The sequence below is a fragment of the Notolepis coatsorum genome, assembly GCF_963971535.1.
Source record: "Notolepis coatsorum genome assembly, chromosome: 7".
NCBI lineage: Eukaryota > Metazoa > Chordata > Actinopteri > Aulopiformes > Paralepididae > Notolepis > Notolepis coatsorum.
This window is the reverse complement of record NC_140171.1, coordinates 149,362,520-149,384,297: the sequence shown is the minus strand read 5'-3', so window position 1 is coordinate 149,384,297 and position 21,778 is coordinate 149,362,520. Positions and strand designations below refer to the sequence as shown.

Genomic DNA, 21,778 nt, shown 5'->3' with positions numbered 1-21,778 from the left:
AAATAAAGGCATTTTAGCTTTTAACATTTTTATATATAAATGTTACTTGTTAAACTACTTTCAAAAAGGAAATAATCACAATCGGAGTCTGGAATCTGATGTTGCATGGAGGAACTGAATTGACGTGAAGTGTAGGTTCTTCTCACTTAGGCAGCCAGAGGGTGTGTTTAAAAAGGACTGAACAACTGTTGAAATGCTAAATATATAAGAAAATATACATGAATGAATGAAAACTTTATTTAACAGATTGCAGAATGGGTACAATACAGTACGGCTCAATACACACAATTGTTAAGGGGATGCAGACCAGAGAAAGATGTTTGTCTTGTTTACATCAGGGTCCCCCATTTTCAATTCATAGTGATATTTATGACATACACAACATACATGACATATAGGTATATAGTACTGTTACATTTGTGACGTATACGAAATATACAGTACTGTTACCCAGAGATCCTTACAAAATATATACATAGCCATGGACATTTACGGTGGCCAGTTTAGAATTGCAGCCTGTAGGTGCTCTTTGAGAGCGGTTTTGAATGTGGGTAGGGATTCACATTCCTTTACAGCTTTGGGTAGGGCGTTCCACATTGTTGTGGCATAATTGCGAAACGTGTTTAGTCCCTTGTTTGAGCCGAATCTGGGTTGAACATGATTTGTGGAACTCCCTCTAGTGTTGTGGTCGTGGTATTCACTGCCCTTTGGGAAGTATTTTGACATGTACATGGGTACCTGAGTGGTGTTGTGTATCTTGTAGACCAGGCCCATTGCAAGTTGCTGTACTCTGTCGTCTACTCTAAGCCATCCTAGGTAGTCAAAGTGGGCAGGGGTGAGGTGGGTTTTAGGAGTATTAACTACATGTATAGTTAACTACATGACCCAGGAGTTGTATATAGTTAACATTACATTTAGTCATTTAGCTGACTCTTTTATCCAAAGCGACTTACAAGTTTTGTACAACAAGACAGCAGGAAGGGTACAACTCTATCAGCTGAGTAACAATGTTCATCAAAGTGTTGAATGCTATAGTGTTGGTTAACCGTTAGTATATTAGGACAAGTGCATGACAGTATGGGTACTAGTTAAACTACCACCCAACTACTGCAAATTGTAGTTAAACTAGTAATTGAACTACATACATGTAGTTAACTGATCCCCAACACTGTTCACTACGTCACGCCCCATAAACCTCAGGGCCAATTTGGGCCTGTTTGTTGAGACATGTGTCCCGTCTGCGCTAGCGCCCCCTAATGGAGACTTCAGGTGTAAGTTTGTAACAACTGAGTTGTAATGCAATGATTAAGACACATGTATTCTACCCCCACATACAGGAAATAAATATTGGGTAAGGGGTACATCGGTACAATTACATTTAACACCAAACATTCAGATTCAGAGTTTTATTTACCATATGCAACAAGTACATGTGATTTACATGTTAAATCTATTGATATGTTCCATATGGACTTTGTTCTATGTTCCCAGACTGTTGGTCATGCAACTACTGAACTTGAAGGCAGAACGCTTGGCTCCACAGAAAACAGTGTTGTTTTGAAAGATGTATACATGAGAGATGTTCCTGAGTGCGGTTCATACTGAATTTCATTGGTTATTATTATTAAACATTTTCTTCAGTAGTATTTTTTGTAGTTTTCTTTTTACAATGAAAAACATACATTTCAATATGTCCAGGCTATGCACATGAAAGAAACAAATACCAAACCCAGTGCATTCTTTTAATAAGCATTTAATTTAGTCAATCTAATCTTGGTTCATGGAAGGGCGTTAGGCTACTGTTCTAACATGATACATACAAGGTAGTCTTGTCAGTCTAGTTATCATAAACAACTACAATGGTTACAACAACAGGGATTTAAAACATCACCAGTGTTTTATTATTAAGCCGTTGTTCACATTGCATAATCCTTCAACTGTACATCCAAAGAAATGTAGGCATGTAAATAATAGAATTGATATCATAGCACACTCTGACTTTAAAATCCTCAAATAATTTAATACTGATATGAAGATGAACTAGAGAAGACACTGAATGTAGGAGCATTTCCAACAGAAAAGGTTATCTACCAAGTCATCCATCAAATGCATTTTTACATCTAAATTTCTTTTTAACCCTTTCATTGCGACAATGCACAGAAGGTTAATTCTTTCACTGTCACACAACATCAGGTTAACCCCGTCACTGCCACACTACAGGTTAACCATTTACTATATAGTAAAGGGTTAACCTTCTGTAGTGTGGCAGTGAAAGTATTAAAGATATTATTGCTGCTTATTTATTTATGTGTAGGTCCATATCATGATCTCTTGAGTTCAGACTCTTGACAGATTTGCCTGAGGGGATCACCAATGAAAGTGGAAACAATGAATAATGCCCCCCCCCCCCACCTCCAATGTACAGCCCTCACCCAACCCACCCAACCCCACCCCACCAACCTCCTCCAATGTACAGTTTCTACGCCAAATGTATATACACTCCTTTTCTGGACACTTTTGTATCACAAACAGTACTGTATTTGCAAATCTGATATGTCATAAATGTATAGATGTAGCAGTACTGTCTATCTGTATGTCATGTATGTCATATATGTTATGATGAATTGAAAATGGGGGACCCTGGTGGAAACAAGACGAAAGTCTTTCTCTGGTCTGCATCCCCTTAACAATTGTATGTATTGAGATGTACTGTACTGTACCCATTCTGCAATCTGTTAATAAACTTTTCAATCAATCAATCAATCAATAGTCCATAAAAATTCAATGTGTTGCTCAAATCACATTACAATTGTGAACAATAAGGGCATATGATCGTTCTCAAAACAACAACAACACTACTGAACACAACCGTGTGCATTTTATAATATCAAGCTACAATATTTGGTTATTTGTATTTTGTTAACGGTTGTTAGGCCAGGTGTTAATATTAAGACAGGTGTAGTCTCACACTTATGACACGTTTATCCCCTTTAAAATGTCTTCACTTCACAAGTTTAGATAAATACTATTAAGTTGAAATGACCAATAGAAAGACTTAACTTGATTCCATAACCCATAACAGTCTACCAAATCTCTTAGACTATTGATTAATATGGTCAAATCATGTTGTATCCTATTGCTCGTCACATGCTACATAAGATACAATGAGATAAGAGAACTTCGTCATCCCTGAGAGGGAAATGCATCGTCATTATGTCCGTTAAATATATTTAAATATAGTGCCACGTGTGCCTGCAGTGGTTGGTGTGAAAGAGGTATACTAGTAGTAATAAATACATGTACAATCCCAGTTCCAAAAAGCATTACCCATGGCATCATGCAGTAGTCTTCGTGTAGAACTGTGCTTCAAATCATCCTCTATATGTTGAAGATTATATATGCAACATTTTCTAATATTTTGTTTGAATTCTGCCACAAAAACATAAGGAGGTAAGGAACTGTCATTGAGTTTCAGTAACTGGTAGTGATGGGTAAGGAACTGTCATTGAGTTTCAGTAACTGGTAGTGATGAGTAAGGAACTGTCATTGAGTTTCAGTAACTGGTAGTGATGAGTAAGGAACTGTCATTGAGTTTCAGTAACTGGTAGTGATGAGTAAGGAACTGTCATTGAGTTTCAGTAACTGGTAGTGATGAGTAAGGAACTGTCATTGAGTTTCAGTAACTGGTAGTGATGAGTAAGGAACTGTCATTGAGTTTCAGTAACTGGTAGTGATGAGTAAGGAACTGTCATTGAGTTTCAGTAACTGGTAGTGATGAGTAAGGAACTGTCATTGAGTTTCAGTAACTGGTAGTGATGAGTAAGGAACTGTCATTGAGTTTCAGTAACTGGTAGTGATGAGTAAGGAACTGTCATTGAGTTTCAGTAACTGGTAGTGATGAGTAAGGAACTGTCATTGAGTTTCAGTAACTGGTAGTGATGAGTAAGGAACTGTCATTGAGTTTCAGTAACTGGTAGTGATGGGTAAGGAACTGTCATTGAGTTTCAGTAACTGGTAGTGATGAGTAAGGAACTGTCATTGAGTTTCAGTAACTGGTAGTGATGAGTAAGGAACTGTCATTGAGTTTCAGTAACTGGTAGTGACGAGTAAGGAACTGTCATGGAGTTTCAGTAACTGGTAGTGATGAGTAAGGAACTGTCATTGAGTTTCAGTAATTGAACACCAGGTGTTCAGCCACATTGCCTTCTGAAATGTTCTGCTGGACTTGAGCGACAAACCAATCACGCAAGCTACAGGTCCTGAGAGGCAGAATTCAAATGACATAATAATCAGAATATGTTATATCAGATATATCCACATGTCAGAATCTGCCCAGGTTATTGGCTAGAAGGACAGTCAGGCTGTCAAACACAAGAGCTAAAGAGGCAGGTCAGAGGTCAAGGTAAGCTACAGTGGTTGAGCAGGCCGTCTTTGGGCTGGTCTGATTGGGTGAAAGCAGAGCTGAAGAGGCACTGTCAGGAAGAAGACTGGTATTTCAGTAGTTGTTGCTTTCAGAGGAACCTATCAGTGGCAAACTTCAACCACACATGGTCATGTACAGCCACTGAAAGAGAAGAGAACCCGGGATTAGACTATAGGTACAGAGAACATGACTGAACGTTAGAGATAATAGACTATAGGTACAGAGAACATGACTGAACGTTAGAGATAATAGACTATAGGTACAGAGAACATGACTGAACGTTAGAGATAATAGACTGTAGGTACAGAGAACATGACTGAACGTTAGAGATAATAGACTATAGGTACAGAGAACATGACTGAACGTTAGAGATATTAGACTATAGGTACAGAGAACATGACTGAACGTTAGAGATAATAGACTATAGGTACAGAGAACATCACTGAACGTTAGAGATAACACGTCATTAGACTATAGGTACAGAGAACATGATATACAGCAGCCATCTTACTTGGGTACACTACACTTTCAACAAAATGGGATTTTTTTTCATAACTTTTTTTATTTTAAGAGTTAATAAGAAAAGTATTCATATTTATAGACATTGCACCTCAGTGATGTTCATCTCTGCAGTTCCAGTGCCCTCTCTGTCCAATTCCTGGAAGGACTCTGAAAAATTACAAAATTACATAATGGTACATAAAAGTCCAGCAACATCAACTCTTGTCAGCACTATATAGGCCTACTATTCAAATAGAAGTACTGTTACTAGTTTAGATAGTAGAAAACTGCTCAAGTAAAAGTAAAATAGTGGGACTTTACGGGAAATACACTTATTTGCCATTGTCCCTACCGTCAGACGAAAATATTAATATCAATTTAATCTCTGTATCAGTTTTTGGAGTTGTTGTAAATTGTATATATTGATGATGGCGCTAGGCTAGCTGCTCCCTACTGCTTTCAGTCCTTGTGCTAAGCTAGGTTAGCTTCTCCCTACAGCTTCCAGTCCTTGTGCTAAGCTAGGCTAGCTTCTCCCTACCGCTTCCAGTCCTTGTGCTAAGCTAGGCTAGCATGCACCTGGACCTCTCTCTGGGGCTACTGGACACATTTCTGGGTCCTGACTCTATTATGTTCTGCTACACTTTGCTAGCTTCATATTACAGCCGGGCAAATTAACATAGAGAGAAATTAACTGAAGATCTCTTGGTATGTTATCTAAATTAATTTGACTTACTCAGAACATCAAATCCAGGCCACTTATTTGACAAACACACGCAGTTGTTGAAATGGTCTGACTTAAAAAAAAAATTGACATTTTGATTAGAACGTAAAATGTGTTATTTTCACTCAAAGTCGCATTCGATTCAAGACAAGACAGCCGCTCCGTTGACATTTAAACAACATCGGAGTAAGTGACTAATAAGTGACCCAGATTGTATGTTTAGGTAATATAAAATAAAATAATAATAAATCAAATTAAATTACATCACATATGGTAACTCAGAACATTGTACATATGTCTATACCGAACACTGTGACCTCATTTTCTTCTTTCTTCTTCTAAATTCATGCTATATTATGTTATTATGTTATTTGATACTATCTTGTCTAGCACAGTCTCTGGAGCGTAACAGTAAGAAGCATTTTGTATGAAAGTATTCTGTACTTCTGTATGACAACTATTAAAGAAACTTGAACTTGAAACTTGAACTTGAGAGACACTGCTAACATTGTTGGGGTTTAACACTTTGATCGCCAGGCTTATGTACATCATTATACCATCCTCTGCCAGCTCTATTTGTCTATGGAGAAGTGCCCCTTCTTTGCAGGGCTATAACTTTTTAAATTGTATTGCTAAATTGACATTACTATGGCCCATTCAACATCAAGTATCTATCGTTCAGGATGTAGCAACGTTATACTTTTTCATTCACATATTCATACTAAAATACGGTCTAAAGTATAAGTATGTTTTTATCGTTTTCTGCAGCTTTCTGCAGAACGTGATTTATAGCCCTAAATGCATTATATGCATGATGAAATACAGTTTGATAGCGATCGGCGCGAGATAAAAAATGTCAAATGGCCGTGCTTCTAGAAGTTACTACTTATCATCTGATGTTGACCGGATGGGGGGGGGGGTCGTTTATAATTCCGTGGCCAACGTTAGATCATTCATCTAGTGTGGGTGATATGATCATTAGAGCAGTTTGAATCGAACACGTTAAAAAAAACGCTGAAACTCAACGTAGCTTCCTCGTAGCGTTGGGCGATGAGCATGGAGCAAAAATATTCCTATTATGGGATGTTGAAATATGCGATCCATCTCCAGGTTGTATAATAGTATATACGTCCAAATCATGTTGTTTATCGAGTTATTGGTAACGGATTGCTATCCATTGTGTCTAGCTCGAGTCCCGGGACTATTAGCGAGTGATCGGACCGAATTGGAATGAGCACCAGCTTCCGTTTCCGGTTTCCGGTTTGGGCGATCCGCCGATCGGCCACCAGATGGCGCTCTTGAACCGTTGGAGAGTTGAGAGGGGATCAACAGTAGATCTCAAGTCTCCGGGGGAGAAATATGATTGCGATCACAGATTTTTGAAATATTGATCTCAATGACGTGTTACGGCGTCATTGGCAGAATTAGCATGGCGGGGAATGACGAGTTTAGGCGTCCTTGGCGGGGAAAGTGTTAATATAATAAAATGGATCTTTATTAATTCCGGGTTTCTCGCGGTTTTAATCATAGCGTAGATAGATTAATAGATGTAAAAGTATGCGTATAAAAACTGTGGATATGTTTATGGATATGTTTATGATATTGACATATTTTGTATACTTGCCAATGTCCTTAAAGGAACAAAACAAGTGTATCCCAATTCTTCTTCAATAATCAAATGATGTGCACTTTATCCATACTTACTTCAGAGCGGTATTTGGCCAAGTATGCATAGAATTGGTGACGTTTATTGTTGTGCCACAAGATTGACATGCAGAAATGTCAATGCAAAGATGTTGCAAACGTTGTAACTACACATTATATTCATATCATCATAATACAATGAATGGTATTGTTAATGTGAATATAATGTTAGCACGCCCTGTTAATTTGTCTGCAGTTAGCAAGCCTACATACAGCTTTGCACAGCCAGTACTGGTGTTACTACAATACATGTATTTGAAATAGGGCTCACAGAACAAACGTTCTAATTCATCAAATAGAGAGCGTAGAACGACGACCTGTTTATCGGTGCTAAGAACACTGCAAATGAACAGCTGGTGGATCCTCCTAGGGAAGGGGAACAATGCCAAACTAAAACAATGCTAAACATAGCCAGCGCAATCAGCTGCATTTCCGTGCAGAACAGTAACGTTAGATCTTTGCAATCCATGACGGATGAAATAGGGTTATCACGTGTGTCCCAATTGTTTTGAATATCCCTCCACACTTGAGCACTTGATACATACTGTACTTGCACACTATAGGCAAAATAATGTTCCACCTCACAATACCTCTCCAAAGTGTGTACTGTACCGTACCCAAGCGCTCTCAGCCAAGTGTGGAGAAATGGGACAGACCCTGTATCACTTGTAGCAAGAGAGCGAGCGGCAACCTGAAGGATCGAAGAGAATCCTCTCAGAAGGCAGAATAGTCCTCTCAGAAGGCAGAATAGTCCTCTCAGAAGGCAGGCAGGAGACTCCTCTCAGAAGGCAGGATGATCCTCTCAGAAGGCAGGCAGGATGATCCTCTCAGAAGGCAGGCAGGAGACTCCTCTCAGAAGGCAGGCAGGATGATCCTCTCAGAAGGCAGGCAGGATGATCCTCTCAGAAGGCAGGCAGGATGATCCTCTCAGAAGGCAGGATGATCCTCTCAGAAGGCAGGAGAATCCTCCCAGAAGGCAGGCAGGAGAATCGTCTCAGAAGGCAGGCAGGAGAATCGTCTCAGAAGGCAGGCAGGAGAATCGTCTCAGAAGGCAGGCAGGAGAATCGTCTCAGAAGGCAGGCAGGAGAATCGTATCAGAAGGCAGGCAGGAGAATCCTCCCAGAAGGCAGGATGATTCTCCCAGAAGGCAGGATGATTCTCTCAGAAGGCAGGATGATCCTCTCAGAAGGCAGGCAGGATGATCCTCTCAGAAGGCAGGCAGGATAATCGTCTCAGAAGGCAGGCAGGATAATCGTCTCAGAAGGCAGGCAGGAGACTGTTGCTTGCATCTCGCTTGTGTGTGTTGCTATCAGAGTGAAGTGCAGGCATGTTTACATTTACATTTAGTCATTTGGCCGAACGCTTTTATCCAAAGCGACTTACAAGTTCTGCATGGCAAGTCAGCAGGAAGGGTCCAACTATTTCAGCTGAATAACAAGGAGCATCATGATCAATGATCAATGATCAACAGTGCTGAAACTTGGATGGTGCAGTGTTGAGTGCATAGTAGTAAAGACATAATTTAACAGGGGCGACAGTGGCTCGGGAGGTAGAGCAGTCGTCTGGCAATCCAGAGGTCCCCGGTTAGATTCCCGCTCCTCCAGGGCAGTGTGTGTCGATGTGTCCTTGAGCAAGACACTTAACCCCTAATTGCTCCTGATGAGCAGGTTGGTGCCTTGCATGGTTGCCTCCGCCGTCGGTGGGTGAATGTGTGAGTGAATGGGTAAAATGTAGGGATGCTCGATATTGGCTTTTTTACCGATATTGTCCAACTCTTAATTTCCGATACCGATATCAACCGATATCAACCGATACCGATATATGCAGGGTTTCCCCCCCCCAAAAAACTGAATAATTTCAGGTAATTAACATTACATATCTCTTGTTGTGGAATTAACACAACATTATGCATACTTTGACAATAAATAAAATCAGAATTTGTTCTTACTTGCTTGCCTGGGTAAATAAAGGTTATAGAAATGTAAAAAAAAATCCCTAGTAAAATGTGAGTAACAAATTGTAAAGCACTTTGGATAAAAGCGCTGTATTAAAACAAGCGATTTACATAATTAGTATAGTAGGAAGAGTGCATGATAGAGGACAGTAAGAAGGTTTGTTTTATCTTTTCATTTCAGATATTGATTGAAGAAGTGTGTTGTCTTGCATGTCTTGTCTCATGTCTTGTTAATGAGTTCCCTACATACTTGCTCTGTCCACTATACAGTATGCAGTATGCACTGGGCACTAGAGAACCATTTAGTCACAATAACCCATCACTATCACTAGATCAACTGTAATAGACTATCATCAAATTATTAAAGGTACCAGTCTTTTTGACACACGGGTTCCAAGTCGGTCTTGCCATGATTATTCGCCACGCTTCCGTGAGTCTGCCTCAGGGCAGCTCTGGCTGCAATTGTAGCTTACCACCACCGGTATGACTGTGTATGAATGAATAATGGACTCTGTGAAGCGCTCTGGGTCAGTGAAGAGCGCTATATAAATCCAATCCATTATTATTATTATTAGTACATTATGATGATAATCCAGTCAGAAAAAGTGTTGAAGAATGTTAATGTCCTCTGCTTCACCGAAACATGGCTCACACCGGAGGTTCCAGATCACGCAATTCAACCAGCGGATCACTTCTTTATCCATCGCAAGGATCGGTCATCAGAGTCCGGTAAACAACGTGGAGGAGGTATTGCCTTCATGTTTAACAAAAATTGGAGCGATCCAACGAACGTGAAGGAATTATCCAACCACTGCTCCCCAGAACTGGAATATATAACCATCAAGTGTCGTCCTTTCTTCCTCCCGAGGGAGTTAACGGCGATCGTCCTGATCGGAGTGTATATTCCACCGCAAGCCAGCAACAAGGTTGCGCTCTCCAGACTACACGACGAGGTAAATAGAATACAAGTGGCTAACGTTAACGCCGCCATTTTAGTACTGGGAGATTTCAATAGCGCCAATCTGAGAAAGGTATTGCCTGACTTCTATCAGCATGTGACTTGCAACACCAGAGGCGGTAACATCCTAGATCACTGTTACACGCAATTTAAAGGTGGCTACAAGGCTCATTCTGATAGTGGCTTTGGTAAATCAGATCACGCGTCAATTTTTCTTTAACCAAAGTACAAACAGAGAATTAAAAGTACTCCCGTAGTCTCGCGAGAGGTGCAGAAATGGGATCTGACGTCAGAAGAGACGATCCGGTCAGTGTTTCACTACACAGACTGGAATGTGTTCCGCGACACAGATAACATTAATGTCTACACGGAGACAGTGCTGGACTATGTTTGTACTAGGGTGAAAGAAACAATCCCCACTACCAAAATGAAAGTTTACCCAAATCAAAAACCCTGGGTAGACAAATCCGTCCGTGAAGCTCTGAGAGAGCGCATCAAAGCATACAATGACGGCCTAGTGGCAGGCAACATGAATGACCACAAGGTGGCGCGACACAACGTAAGGAGGACAGTGTCAGAGGCCAAACGGCGCTACAGGGATAAAATTGAACTCCAGTTTGAACAAGCTGACTCTAGAGCTATGTGGCAGGGGCTCAAAACGATGACAGACTACAAAGGCGCCTCCCTCAAACTGAACAGTGACATCTCCTTAGCAAACGACCTCAATACCTTCTATGCGAGGTTTGATGCTGGTAATAACAACACCAGCTCACAAGCCTCGGCAATGGGGGGGGGGGGGGGGTCGGCTGCTGATGGAGGCGCAGTGTTCAGGGTAACAGAGCATGAGGTGAGGCGGACCTTTAAAAAAGTGAATATCAGGAAGGCAGCAGGTCCGGACGGCATCCCCGGCCGCGTCCTAAAAGTCTGTGCCGACCAACTGGCCCCAGTATTCACTGACATATTTAACCTGTCCTTAGAACAGGCTGTCATCCCCACCTGCCTGAAGAAGTCCACTATTATCCCTGTACCCAAAAAATCCAAGCCTGCTTGCCTCAACGACTACCGCCCTGTAGCTCTCACCTCCATAGCCATGAAGTGCTTTGAGAAGCTAGTAAAGGGCTACATCTGCTCCTCCCTCCCCATCAACATGGACCCCCTGCAATTTGCATACCGCCCCAACAGGTCCACGGAGGACGCCATATCCCATGTGCTGCACACAGCAGCATCACACCTGGACAAGAGGCAGGGGAACTATGTGAGAATGCTATTCATCGACTACAGCTCGGCATTCAATACCATAGTCCCCTCCATACTCATAGCCAAGCTCAGGGACCTGGGCTTGGGCTATGACCTCTGCCAGTGGGTCTTGGACTTCCTGACTGGCAGACCCCAGGTGGTGAGAGCAGGCAACTGCACCTCCTCATCCATCACCCTCAACATAGGGGCCCCCCAGGGCTGTGTTCTGAGTCCCCTCCTCTACTCCCTGTACACACACGACTGTGTGGCTCAGCGGAGTAGCAATACAATCGTCAAATTTGCTGACGACACAGTGGTGGTGGGCCTGATCTCTGCCAACGACGAGAGGGCCTACCTGGAAGAGGTCAAGGTCCTGGCGGGATGGTGCCAGGAAAACAGCCTCTCCCTGAACGTCAGCAAAACAAAGGAGATGATTGTGGACTTCAGGAGGTCGGGGGTCAAGGACTACAGCCCCCTCAGCATCGACGGGGCACCGGTTGAGAGAGTCAACAGCTTCAAGTACCTCGGAGCCTACATATCCGAGGACTTGACATGGACCACACACATTAACAGTGTGGTGAAGAAGGCACGACAACGCCTCTACTTCCTCAGGCGCCTAAGGAAGTTCCAAGTCAGCCAGAAGATCCTTAAGAACTTCTACTCATGTACAATAGAGAGCATCTTGACCGGCAACATCACCTCCTGGTTTGGGAATAGCACTGCACAAGACCGAAACAGACTACAAAGAGTGACACGTTCAGCCGAACGCACAATTGGAGGGGGGCTCCCCACCCTCCAGAACATTTACAACAAGCGTTGCACGGGCAAGGCTAAGAGAATCATTAAAGACTCCAGTCACCCGAACAACTGCCTCTTTGAACTGCTGCGGTCAGGCAAGCGATACCGGAGTCTCAAGGCGAGCACAGAAAGACTCAGAAGAAGCTTCTATCCCCAGGCCATCAGGCTGCTAAACGAACAATGAATGAACACTACACAACAACAACCACCAAACGCACATAGCACACACATCCACACGCACACACTCACTTTAAACAAACACACTGTAGCACCCACTCCCCACACTTTATATTTATTGATGAAGGATTGCACTACAACTCGTACACCTTACTGTAAATTGTACCTAAAATTGTACCTCATCCCATTTCTGCTTTGCACTAGATAGTACTGTACATTAGTACACTGCATAGTATTGTATATTATATGGTAACTCAGAACATTGTACATATGTCTATACCGAACACTGTGACCTCATTTTTCTTCTTCTAAATTACATGCTATATTATGTTATTTGATACTATCTTGTCTAGCACAGTCTCTGGAGCGTAACAGTAAGAAGCATTTTGTATGAAAGTATTCTGTACTTCTGTATGACAACTATTAAAGAACTTGAACTTGAACTTGAACTAATTATCGGAATTCAAAAGAACTTGATACCGTTGCCTGTGAGATCTCAAGTTAATTTCACTCTATGTTAATTTACTCGGCTGTGATATGAAGCTAGCAAAGTGTAGCGGTACATATGAAGCTGGGAACCAACAACTGGACACAGAGATGAAACTGATATCAATCATCTTGTCTGACCCTGGGGGAGATGGCAAATAAATGTACTTCCCAAAGTTTAGGAGCGTTCCTTTAAGTATTTAGTTATTTTCCAGATTTTGTACATGTTCCAATGTGGTCAAATGTGGTCAAATATTCTGATGTGGTCAAATATTTAGATCAATCACTTATGAGGGGCCTCACCTAACCTTGGACCTATATCAGTCACAGTATGTCCACAATGAGTGTGTTTCACTGTACATGACAGATGTTATTGTACTCTGTACTCTTATGAGCGAAAATAAAACTTGAGTAAAGTAGAAGTACAGCAAATGCTACCAAATTTACCCAACTAGAGGTAAGTACAGGTTTTTAAAAGTATTCCAAAAAGTAGTTTTGCCTAATACAAATGTACTCAATTACAGTAACGACAGTAAATGTAATTCGTTCCTTTCCACCTCTGCTAGTCAAAAGATAACTAGGGCGGCCGGGTAGCGCAGCGGACTAAGCGTCTGCCTACCACCGCAGAGACAGTGGGATCGAATCCAGCTGCCGCGGTACCTCCGGCTTGGCCGACCGTCCATACTGACACAATTTGCAGTGTCAGCGGGTGGGAAAGCCGGTGGGGTGGGTCCTGGTCGTTGTAAAACAGCGACTCCTACAGTTCGGTCGGGGCGCCTGCACAGCGAGGGAAGGATCTGGGGGAGGTAGTGTGATCCTCCCACGCGTTACACTCTCCCAGTGAGAGTCCGCGCTGCCAGGTGAAAAGAAGCGGTGGGCTGGGTACACATGTGTCGGAGGAAGCATGTGATAGTCTCCGCCCTTCCAGACCGACGGTAGGGGGTAGAGTGCACAACGACCAGGAAGGGGATTGGGAATTGGCATAACGACTAACATTGGGATGGGAGAAAAACGGAAAAAAGGATGACAAAAAAGATAATAAAAAAATGTAATAAAAAAAAAAGAGAACTATACATACTGAACATGACCTCCAGCTTGACGAGACAGCAGGTGAAATTATCAAAGTCGATGACCTCGTTCTCTGCATATCTGGCCACGATCACCTGGTGCAGCCGGTTGTTGAGTTTGAATCCTGAGGAAAGGAAAGTAAAACACAACGTTGTGGATTCTGAGTGAAAGGCCACAAAACTATCCGTTTGAATGCAGTGAATGTAAAGAGGACGGTTATCACACTGTACCAGCGTTTTCCAGAGCCAGACGCATCTCATAAGAGCTCATGCATCCCGATTTGTCCAAATCGAACTGGCGGAAGTTTCCCTGAAAAGTTAAATAAATAAGAGTATAGTATTTATAAGGTTATTTCTCAAACATCTTTATATTTTTTCATACTGAAAGAATGTTTACATTTTCTTTATATAAATTATGTACTTTTCTGAGAGTATACTTGCAAAGTATTGTTTGTACTTTCATGTACTCATTCAAAGCACATGTTTAATATGCTAGCCATTCATATGCTGTATGTGTAATATCTAAGTACACAAAAAAAGATGTTTACCAAACTGAAGTTGTACTTGTAACCAAAAGTATAATTTCAATATATTTAAGTACATCTTAAATATATTCAAGTACAACCTTTAACATACAAAGTACAACATAAGTGGTTTGGATTTAATACAACTTTCTGAATACATAAAATGTATACTTTCAGAAATATACTTGAGTAGCCTGTACTTCTCTTTAATGAACAGTATGGGTTTGAATGCTTTTTCTTTTACTTTCTAAATGATTATTGTATGGTCACCAGCAGAGAGAACAGGTTCTGGAGGCTATAGAAGCAGTGTCTCACCACATGTCAGAGCGGCACAATAACCACATCTAATAACGACAGTGGTGGCGTATTTTTACTCAAGTACTGTACTTAAGTACAATTTCGAACTACTTGTACTTTACGTGAGTATTCAAATTATAGGTAAATTTATGCTTTTTTTTACCCCACTAAATTTCAAAGGAAATATTGTACTTTTCACTCCACTACATTTATCTGAACCCATCAGTTACTAGTTACTTTGAAGAAAAAGATTTTGCATAGAAAACATGGCAAAAATATATGAAGTTTATATACTTTCAAATCTGTCAACTTCAAGAGGACATAATCAGAGCAGCATAACTGGACCACATACCACTTTAACATAACCTTTAGCCTCTTAACATGCAACGGGCCTGGCCCGGGCCCTTTGTGGGACGATGTGCCCGCCGGCGGAACACGGCACTTTGCGAGCATCTAGTGGCTCGGGTCTGCATTCTTATATAACATATTATATCGAGAATTAAAGCCCTATTTGTTGCCGTTCGAATGCCACCTCACACAACAAAATCTGTGCCTCGGTTCTCAAGTTACATGCTTATATGTCAGGCGTGTGACCTTGTACACATGAGCGCCAGATTACCACCCCGGACTCCCGAGGCTCTAGAACTGTCAATCATTCGCCGATTGCGAACATTATTGGACAGGGTTGTAGCCAATGAGTGTAGCTTTCCAATGCTACCCCAGGTGGGAGTGTGCGAAACAGGGATCTATGTGAAAATTGACGAGCGAAAACCAGAAGTGAAAAACACACAGAATGCATTGCCGTCAATGAGGAAATGGAATACTAGAGAACCCTTTCTTTTGTACACAGTTTACCAAAATCGCTCTTAATCACCCATTTCTGAACGGATTTCTATGAAATCTGGAGCTGTACTACATAAGACTTCAGGCTATGGACCCAATGTGTTTTCCAGCTTATACCAATTTGTTTGGATATAATGTTTTTGGATATTGCAACTACTACAGAAAAACGTGAGTACACAAGTTCAAGTTCAACTCAAGTTCAGACCTATGTTACTCTATTTCATTAGCACTAAACGTGTTTTTTCATTATTGTGTAAGAAACCTCAGAATGTTATCTTTCAAAAGAGACCAGGCATGTGCTATAAGTATAAAGTATAAAGATACACTTTTCAAAAAAAGTATGCAGTCCTCAAGTTCAAGTAAAAAACAAAATTGCCACTTTTCAGGGTGCATGTTAACACATTGGGCACCAGCCATTAGCCTGGTCCTTGTGGCTAACGTGCCAGGTTTCCATAACCTATTTTCACTGTGCGTCACTATGTTTGGAGAGCTATATCTATATTCTATATTATAGCTATTTAAACAATACTATGGTCCTTTGACAGTGACTTTCTTCCGTCGAACATGCAAAAAAGAGATAATTTTTTCATGCATAGGTTCGCGCGTTATCCCGTGGTGAATATAAGTATAGTTTAGGAGTGATCCGGGATCATTCCTGAAAAGCTGAGTTATAGGGCGCTATGTGTATTCTACTATAAGCGTTGGCATTTCTTGCCTGGACACGCTACTATTTCCAAATCAAATGTATATAATAGGTATTATGTTTCATCAGGGGGTTGTTTTTTTATGCTTTGATGGCCAGTAACGGCATTCATGTTGAACACTACACACGCTGATCAGCTGGATCAATATGAAAAGATTGTTGGATCAAGCTGAAATTTATGTCAGATAGTCCTTACCTTTGATCGGGGTTATTCCAAAAAGAATATTCCAATTGTCTGATCGCGATTTCCAGTATTGGTGTCCATCTGGTCCCGGACGCGTGAATATTAAAGGCAACCAACTTGTGTTCGGCTTTTCTCTGATTGGCCGCGCCCCCCCCGCCCCCACGCGCAGGCAAGCGCAGCCGTCCCACGTCCCAAATGAAATCCAAAGAGCAAGCGCGGCAGCGCGGGCAACCAACTTGTGTAGTGTTGGGCTGCTGTTCCAACGCACTTGTGTTGGGCTGCGGTAGCAGTGGAGCGCTGCTGACTGATTATTATGTTTCGCGTTTTTAACAACCAACGGTAGATTCACTCGTCACTGTACATGTATAAACAAAGCCCATACAGTTATGAAATAATAAACACTGTTAGGACTCGCAATAATAAACACTGTTACGACTATATATATATATATATATATATATATATATATATATATATATATATATATATATATATAGGTACTAAATACCTATATGTCCCTATGCCATAAATGTCATGTATGTTGTGTATGTCATAAATGTCTATATGAATTGAAAATGGGGGACCCTGATGGAAACAAGACAAAAGTCTTTCTCTGGTCTGCATCCCCTTAACAATTGTATGTATTGAGCCGTACTGTATTGTACCCATTCTGCAATCTGTTAAATAAAGTTTTCATTCATTCATTCATTCACTATCTGACTCTTAATAATAAACACTAGTGTTAGGACTATCTGACTCTTACTAATAAACACTGTGTTAGGACTATAAACACTGTTAGGACTATCTGACTCTTAATAATAAACACTGTTACAGTGTTAGGACTATCTCGAGTCACGCGTCACTACTGTAACTAGAAACTCTGGGTGTCACTGTACATCAGTAACGTTATTTCGCGTTTTTAACGTCAGCGGGGCGATGCGGTGGTTTGTCGCCGGCTTCCGTGCACCGCCGCCGGCTCTACTCGGTCCAGCTCCAGCAGCAGCGGCCGTTCCTCCGTTGTAGAACGAAGCCCTTCAATGACAGAGCTCTCATATTTTGCGAATGCATAAACTATGTCTTAAATTATGGCTATGTGTCTAATATGGCTGTCGCTTATCAATGACTTCGCGACAGCCATATTAGACACATAGCCATAATTTAAGATATAGTTTATGCATTCGCAAATATGAGAGCTCTGTCATTGAAGTGGGTGGTGGCAGTGTAACAACGTTCACCCTGATGTAAAGTAGCGATTTTTATTGTTTTGTCATGACAACCCAATTACATAATCCAACATATGTGTAAAGAAACAACATATTCCAGTTAACGGTATATTTTTTAATGATTCATTACGGTATAAATTAGGTTAACTGGAGCTGTGGAGGCTCCTTGCTGAAGAGCCAGCGGGGCGACGCGGTTGTTCATTCACCGGCTTCCGTGCGCCGCCCGCGGCTTGACTCGGTTCAGCGTTCAACCTGATGTAAAGTAGCGATTTTTATTGTTTTGTCATGAAAACCCAATTACATAATCCAACATATGTGTAAAGAAACAACATATTCCAGTTAACGGTATATTTTGTAATGATTCATTACGGTATAAATTAGGTTAACTGGAGCTGTGGAAACTATATCTTAAATTATGGCTATGTGTCTAATATGGCTGTCTCAAACACAAGGACCTGGGGGAGCCTCATGCGCATGCGCGGCTCTCTGCCGCGACTGCAGCGTCTCTCTTGTCTCTCTTGTCTCTCTTGCCGCAAGGCCGCGTGCTAGTGGATTGATTGATTGGCCGTGTGGCCAATCAGAGAAACGCTGAACGAAAAGCTGAACACAAGTTGGTTGCCTTTAATATTCACGCATCCCGGACATAATTTGGCACAATTTATGGATTGAGTGTGCCAGATGCGCTTCGAAGTGGGATATCTCGGGTCTGGCGCCGAATGTGTTAAGAGGTTAATCAGAGGAGCATAACTGGACCACATACCACTTTAACATAACCTTTAATCAGAACAGCATAACTCGACCATTTACCACTTTAATATAACCTTAAATCAGAGCAGCATAACTGGACCATGTACCACTTTAACATTAACCTTTAGACGTCAGATGGAGGTTTGAAGGCTCCCAAGCACTGGAATACACAAACATCATGTAGAATGCGTACCTTTACTTTAGATACTTAAGTACATTCAATTGCAAATACTTCTCTACTTTTACTTAAGTAGAATTTGAGGACTTTTACTTTGAACAGAGTACGCATTTATCTGGGTATTTCTACTTGAACTTAAGTAAAGGAACTGTGTACTTCTTCCACCACTGGATAATGACCACCTGTCGTTTGATTACATTCACCCGCTGTTTGCCTAAGACGTCTGTGGTAATGAGGAATACTAGAATATAATAGAGATTCTGGTTCAATCAATTTATGTTCATCATTTCCAACTCACCAACCACTTCCTGATCTTGTTCCACAGGATCTGAAACTCCAGGAGGCCGAGGCGGGCGCTGCCATCCTTCTGGTGTTCAGCCGAGTTAATAATAATAATAATAATAATAATAATAATAATAATAATAATAATAATAATAATAATAATAATAATAATAATAATAATACATTCAATTTATAGTGCACTCTACATATGGAAACCAAATCTCAGGGTGCTACAGGATAAAAACATAGATTTAAAAAACATAGGCAATTAAAAAAAAACAAGGCATAAAAACGTTAAAATAATATAATAATAAAAAGGTTCAAACTAAGAGAAGGCTTTTGTGAAGAGGTAAGTTTTTAGTCCTCTTTTAAAGGAAGCAGTGGTCTGTGGTGCTCTCAGGTGGTCAGGGAGGGCACTCTACAGGCGAGGAGCAGCAGAGCAGAAGGCCAGTCGCCCCCCCCCCCCCATGGTGCGGAGCTTAGTCCTGGGGAGGGAAGGAGGCGGTTTGTGTTGGCGGAGCGAAGGTTACGGGTGGAGGGATCTGGGGAGAGGAGATCTTTGAGGGCAGGGGGGGGGGGCATTTCCGTGGATGCACTGATGGGTCAGAAGGGGTATTTTATTAAAGGGCATCATGAGGGGTTCAGACTGTTGTAGCCCTGTAGTCCTATTTCCCTGCTTACTACCCTTCTCAGCACAATCCATACTGTTCTTCATATCGACACCTACTCCAGTCTGTAGCACTGGATAATCACTGACCAGACTCCAGTCTGTAGCGCTGGATAATCACTGACCACACTCCAGTCTGTAGCGCTGGATAATCACTGACCACACTCCAGTCTGTAGTGCTGGATAATCACTGACCAGACTCCAGTCTGTAGCGCTGGATAATCACTGACCACACTCCAGTCTGTAGGATAATCACTGACCACACTCCAGTCTGTAGTGCTGGATAATCACTGACCAGACTCCAGTCTGTAGGATAATCACTGACCAGACTCCAGTCTGTAGCGCTGAATAATCACTGACCACACTCCAGTCTGTAGGATAATCACTGACCACACTCCAGTCTGTAGTGCTGGATAATCACTGACCACACTCCAGTCTGTAGGATAATCACTGACCAGACTCCAGTCTGTAGTGCTGGATAATCACTGACCACACTCCAGTCTGTAGTGCTGGATAATCACTGACCACACTCCAGTCTGTAGTGCTGGATAATCACTGACCACACTCCAGTCTGTAGCGCTGGATAATCACTGACCACACTCCAGTCTGTAGTGCTGGATAATCACTGACCACTCAGGAAGTCCTTCATTCCGACAGCCATCAGACTTTACACTGCATCACTGTGCCTCACTGCATCACTGTGCCTCACTGCATCACTGAGCACAGGGTGACAGTTACCATCTTCCTGGACTCTTAGTTTTAAAACAACACTGTTCAATATTACACCTACTGTAGACCTCTGTATATTTTTACTGTATATTTTTTACTGTATATCTTATTCTATTCTTAGGCAATTTGTTTTGCTATTCTTATTTGTGACTTTGTTCTGTCTAAATGTTTAACTCATTCAGCGTCAGGGATTAGCCGGGTCCCGTTGTAGCTATGCCACGCTTTAAAGATAGGAGTGCGTCACCCTGTTTGTAGAGCTATATCTATATTCTATATTATAGCTATGGAGACAATACTATAGTCATTTGACACTGACTTTCTTCCGTCGAACATGCAAAAAAGAGAATTTTTTTCATGCATACGTTCGCGCGTTATCCCGTGGTGAATATAAGTATAGTTTAGGAGTGATCCGGGATCATTCATGAAACTCTGAGTTATAGGGCGCTACGTGAATTCTACTATAAGCGTTGGCGTTTCTTGCCTGGACACGCTACTATTTCCAAATCAAATGTATATAATAGGTATTGTGTTTCATCATTAATGCATGAAAGGGGGGGGGCAGGGTCGTTTTTTTATGCTTTGATGGCCAGTAACGGCATTCGTGTTGAACACTACAGAAGCCGATCAGCTGGATGGATATGAAAACATTGTTGGATCAAGCTGAAATTGATGTCAGATAGTCCTTACCTCTGGTCGGGGGTATTCCAAAAAGAATAATCCAATTGTCTGATTGCGATTTCCAGTATTGGTGTCCATCTGGTCCCGGACATAATTTGGCACAACTTATGGATCGAGTGTGCCAGATGCGTTTCGAAGTGGTCGGATGAAGCGATTCACTCGGCTCCGTCTAAATATAGCGCCCGGAGACATTCGAGTGTAACACAGGGTCTGGAACAGGGTTTACTGCACTCTCGATACTGCCACCTGGCAGGATCTGGCCGGTACTGCACCCTCTGGGTCCCAGTATGCCTTTTAACGGCAACATACAGGTCCGTGAATTGAATAGAATATAAAAAAATCTGACCAAATAACGAGTTTACTCGCTCAACCGCTGGCGGCCAATAACGAGTAAACTCGTTGTTGGCGCAGAAAGTGTTAATGTGAGCGATTTGTAGTGTCGAATTTCCCTCTGGGTATTTCTATTCTATTCTATACAATCCCTGAATAAAGACTGACACCTACTCCAGTCAACATTACAGTCTAAGGTACAAACCCTGAATAAAGACAGACACCTACTCCAGTCAACATTACAGTCTAAGGTACAAACCCTGAATAAAGACTGACACCTACTCCAGTCAACATTACAGTCTAAGGTACAAACCCTGAATAATTACACACTGAAACCAAAACAACATACAGGGCTCGCTACATCTCAA

General features: G+C 41.7%; 1 protein-coding gene across 1 annotated transcript in view; it reads right to left on the bottom strand.

The window, feature by feature from the left end:
* Positions 1-2,488: 2,488 nt before the first annotated feature.
* The window catches only part of LOC311232196 (calpain-1 catalytic subunit-like), a 100,434-nt gene continuing 81,144 nt past the window's right edge, over positions 2,489-21,778 (bottom strand). Inside the window, exons 18-22 of the mRNA XM_084318904.1 lie at positions 19,023-19,091; positions 14,257-14,335; positions 14,037-14,150; positions 5,034-5,092; positions 2,489-4,564 (exon numbers count right to left, since the gene is read on the bottom strand). Coding sequence (XP_084175030.1) covers positions 4,538-4,564; positions 5,034-5,092; positions 14,037-14,150; positions 14,257-14,335; positions 19,023-19,091 — 348 coding nt within the window. The 3' untranslated portion in view covers positions 2,489-4,537. The remainder of the gene's footprint in view (positions 4,565-5,033; positions 5,093-14,036; positions 14,151-14,256; positions 14,336-19,022; positions 19,092-21,778) is intronic.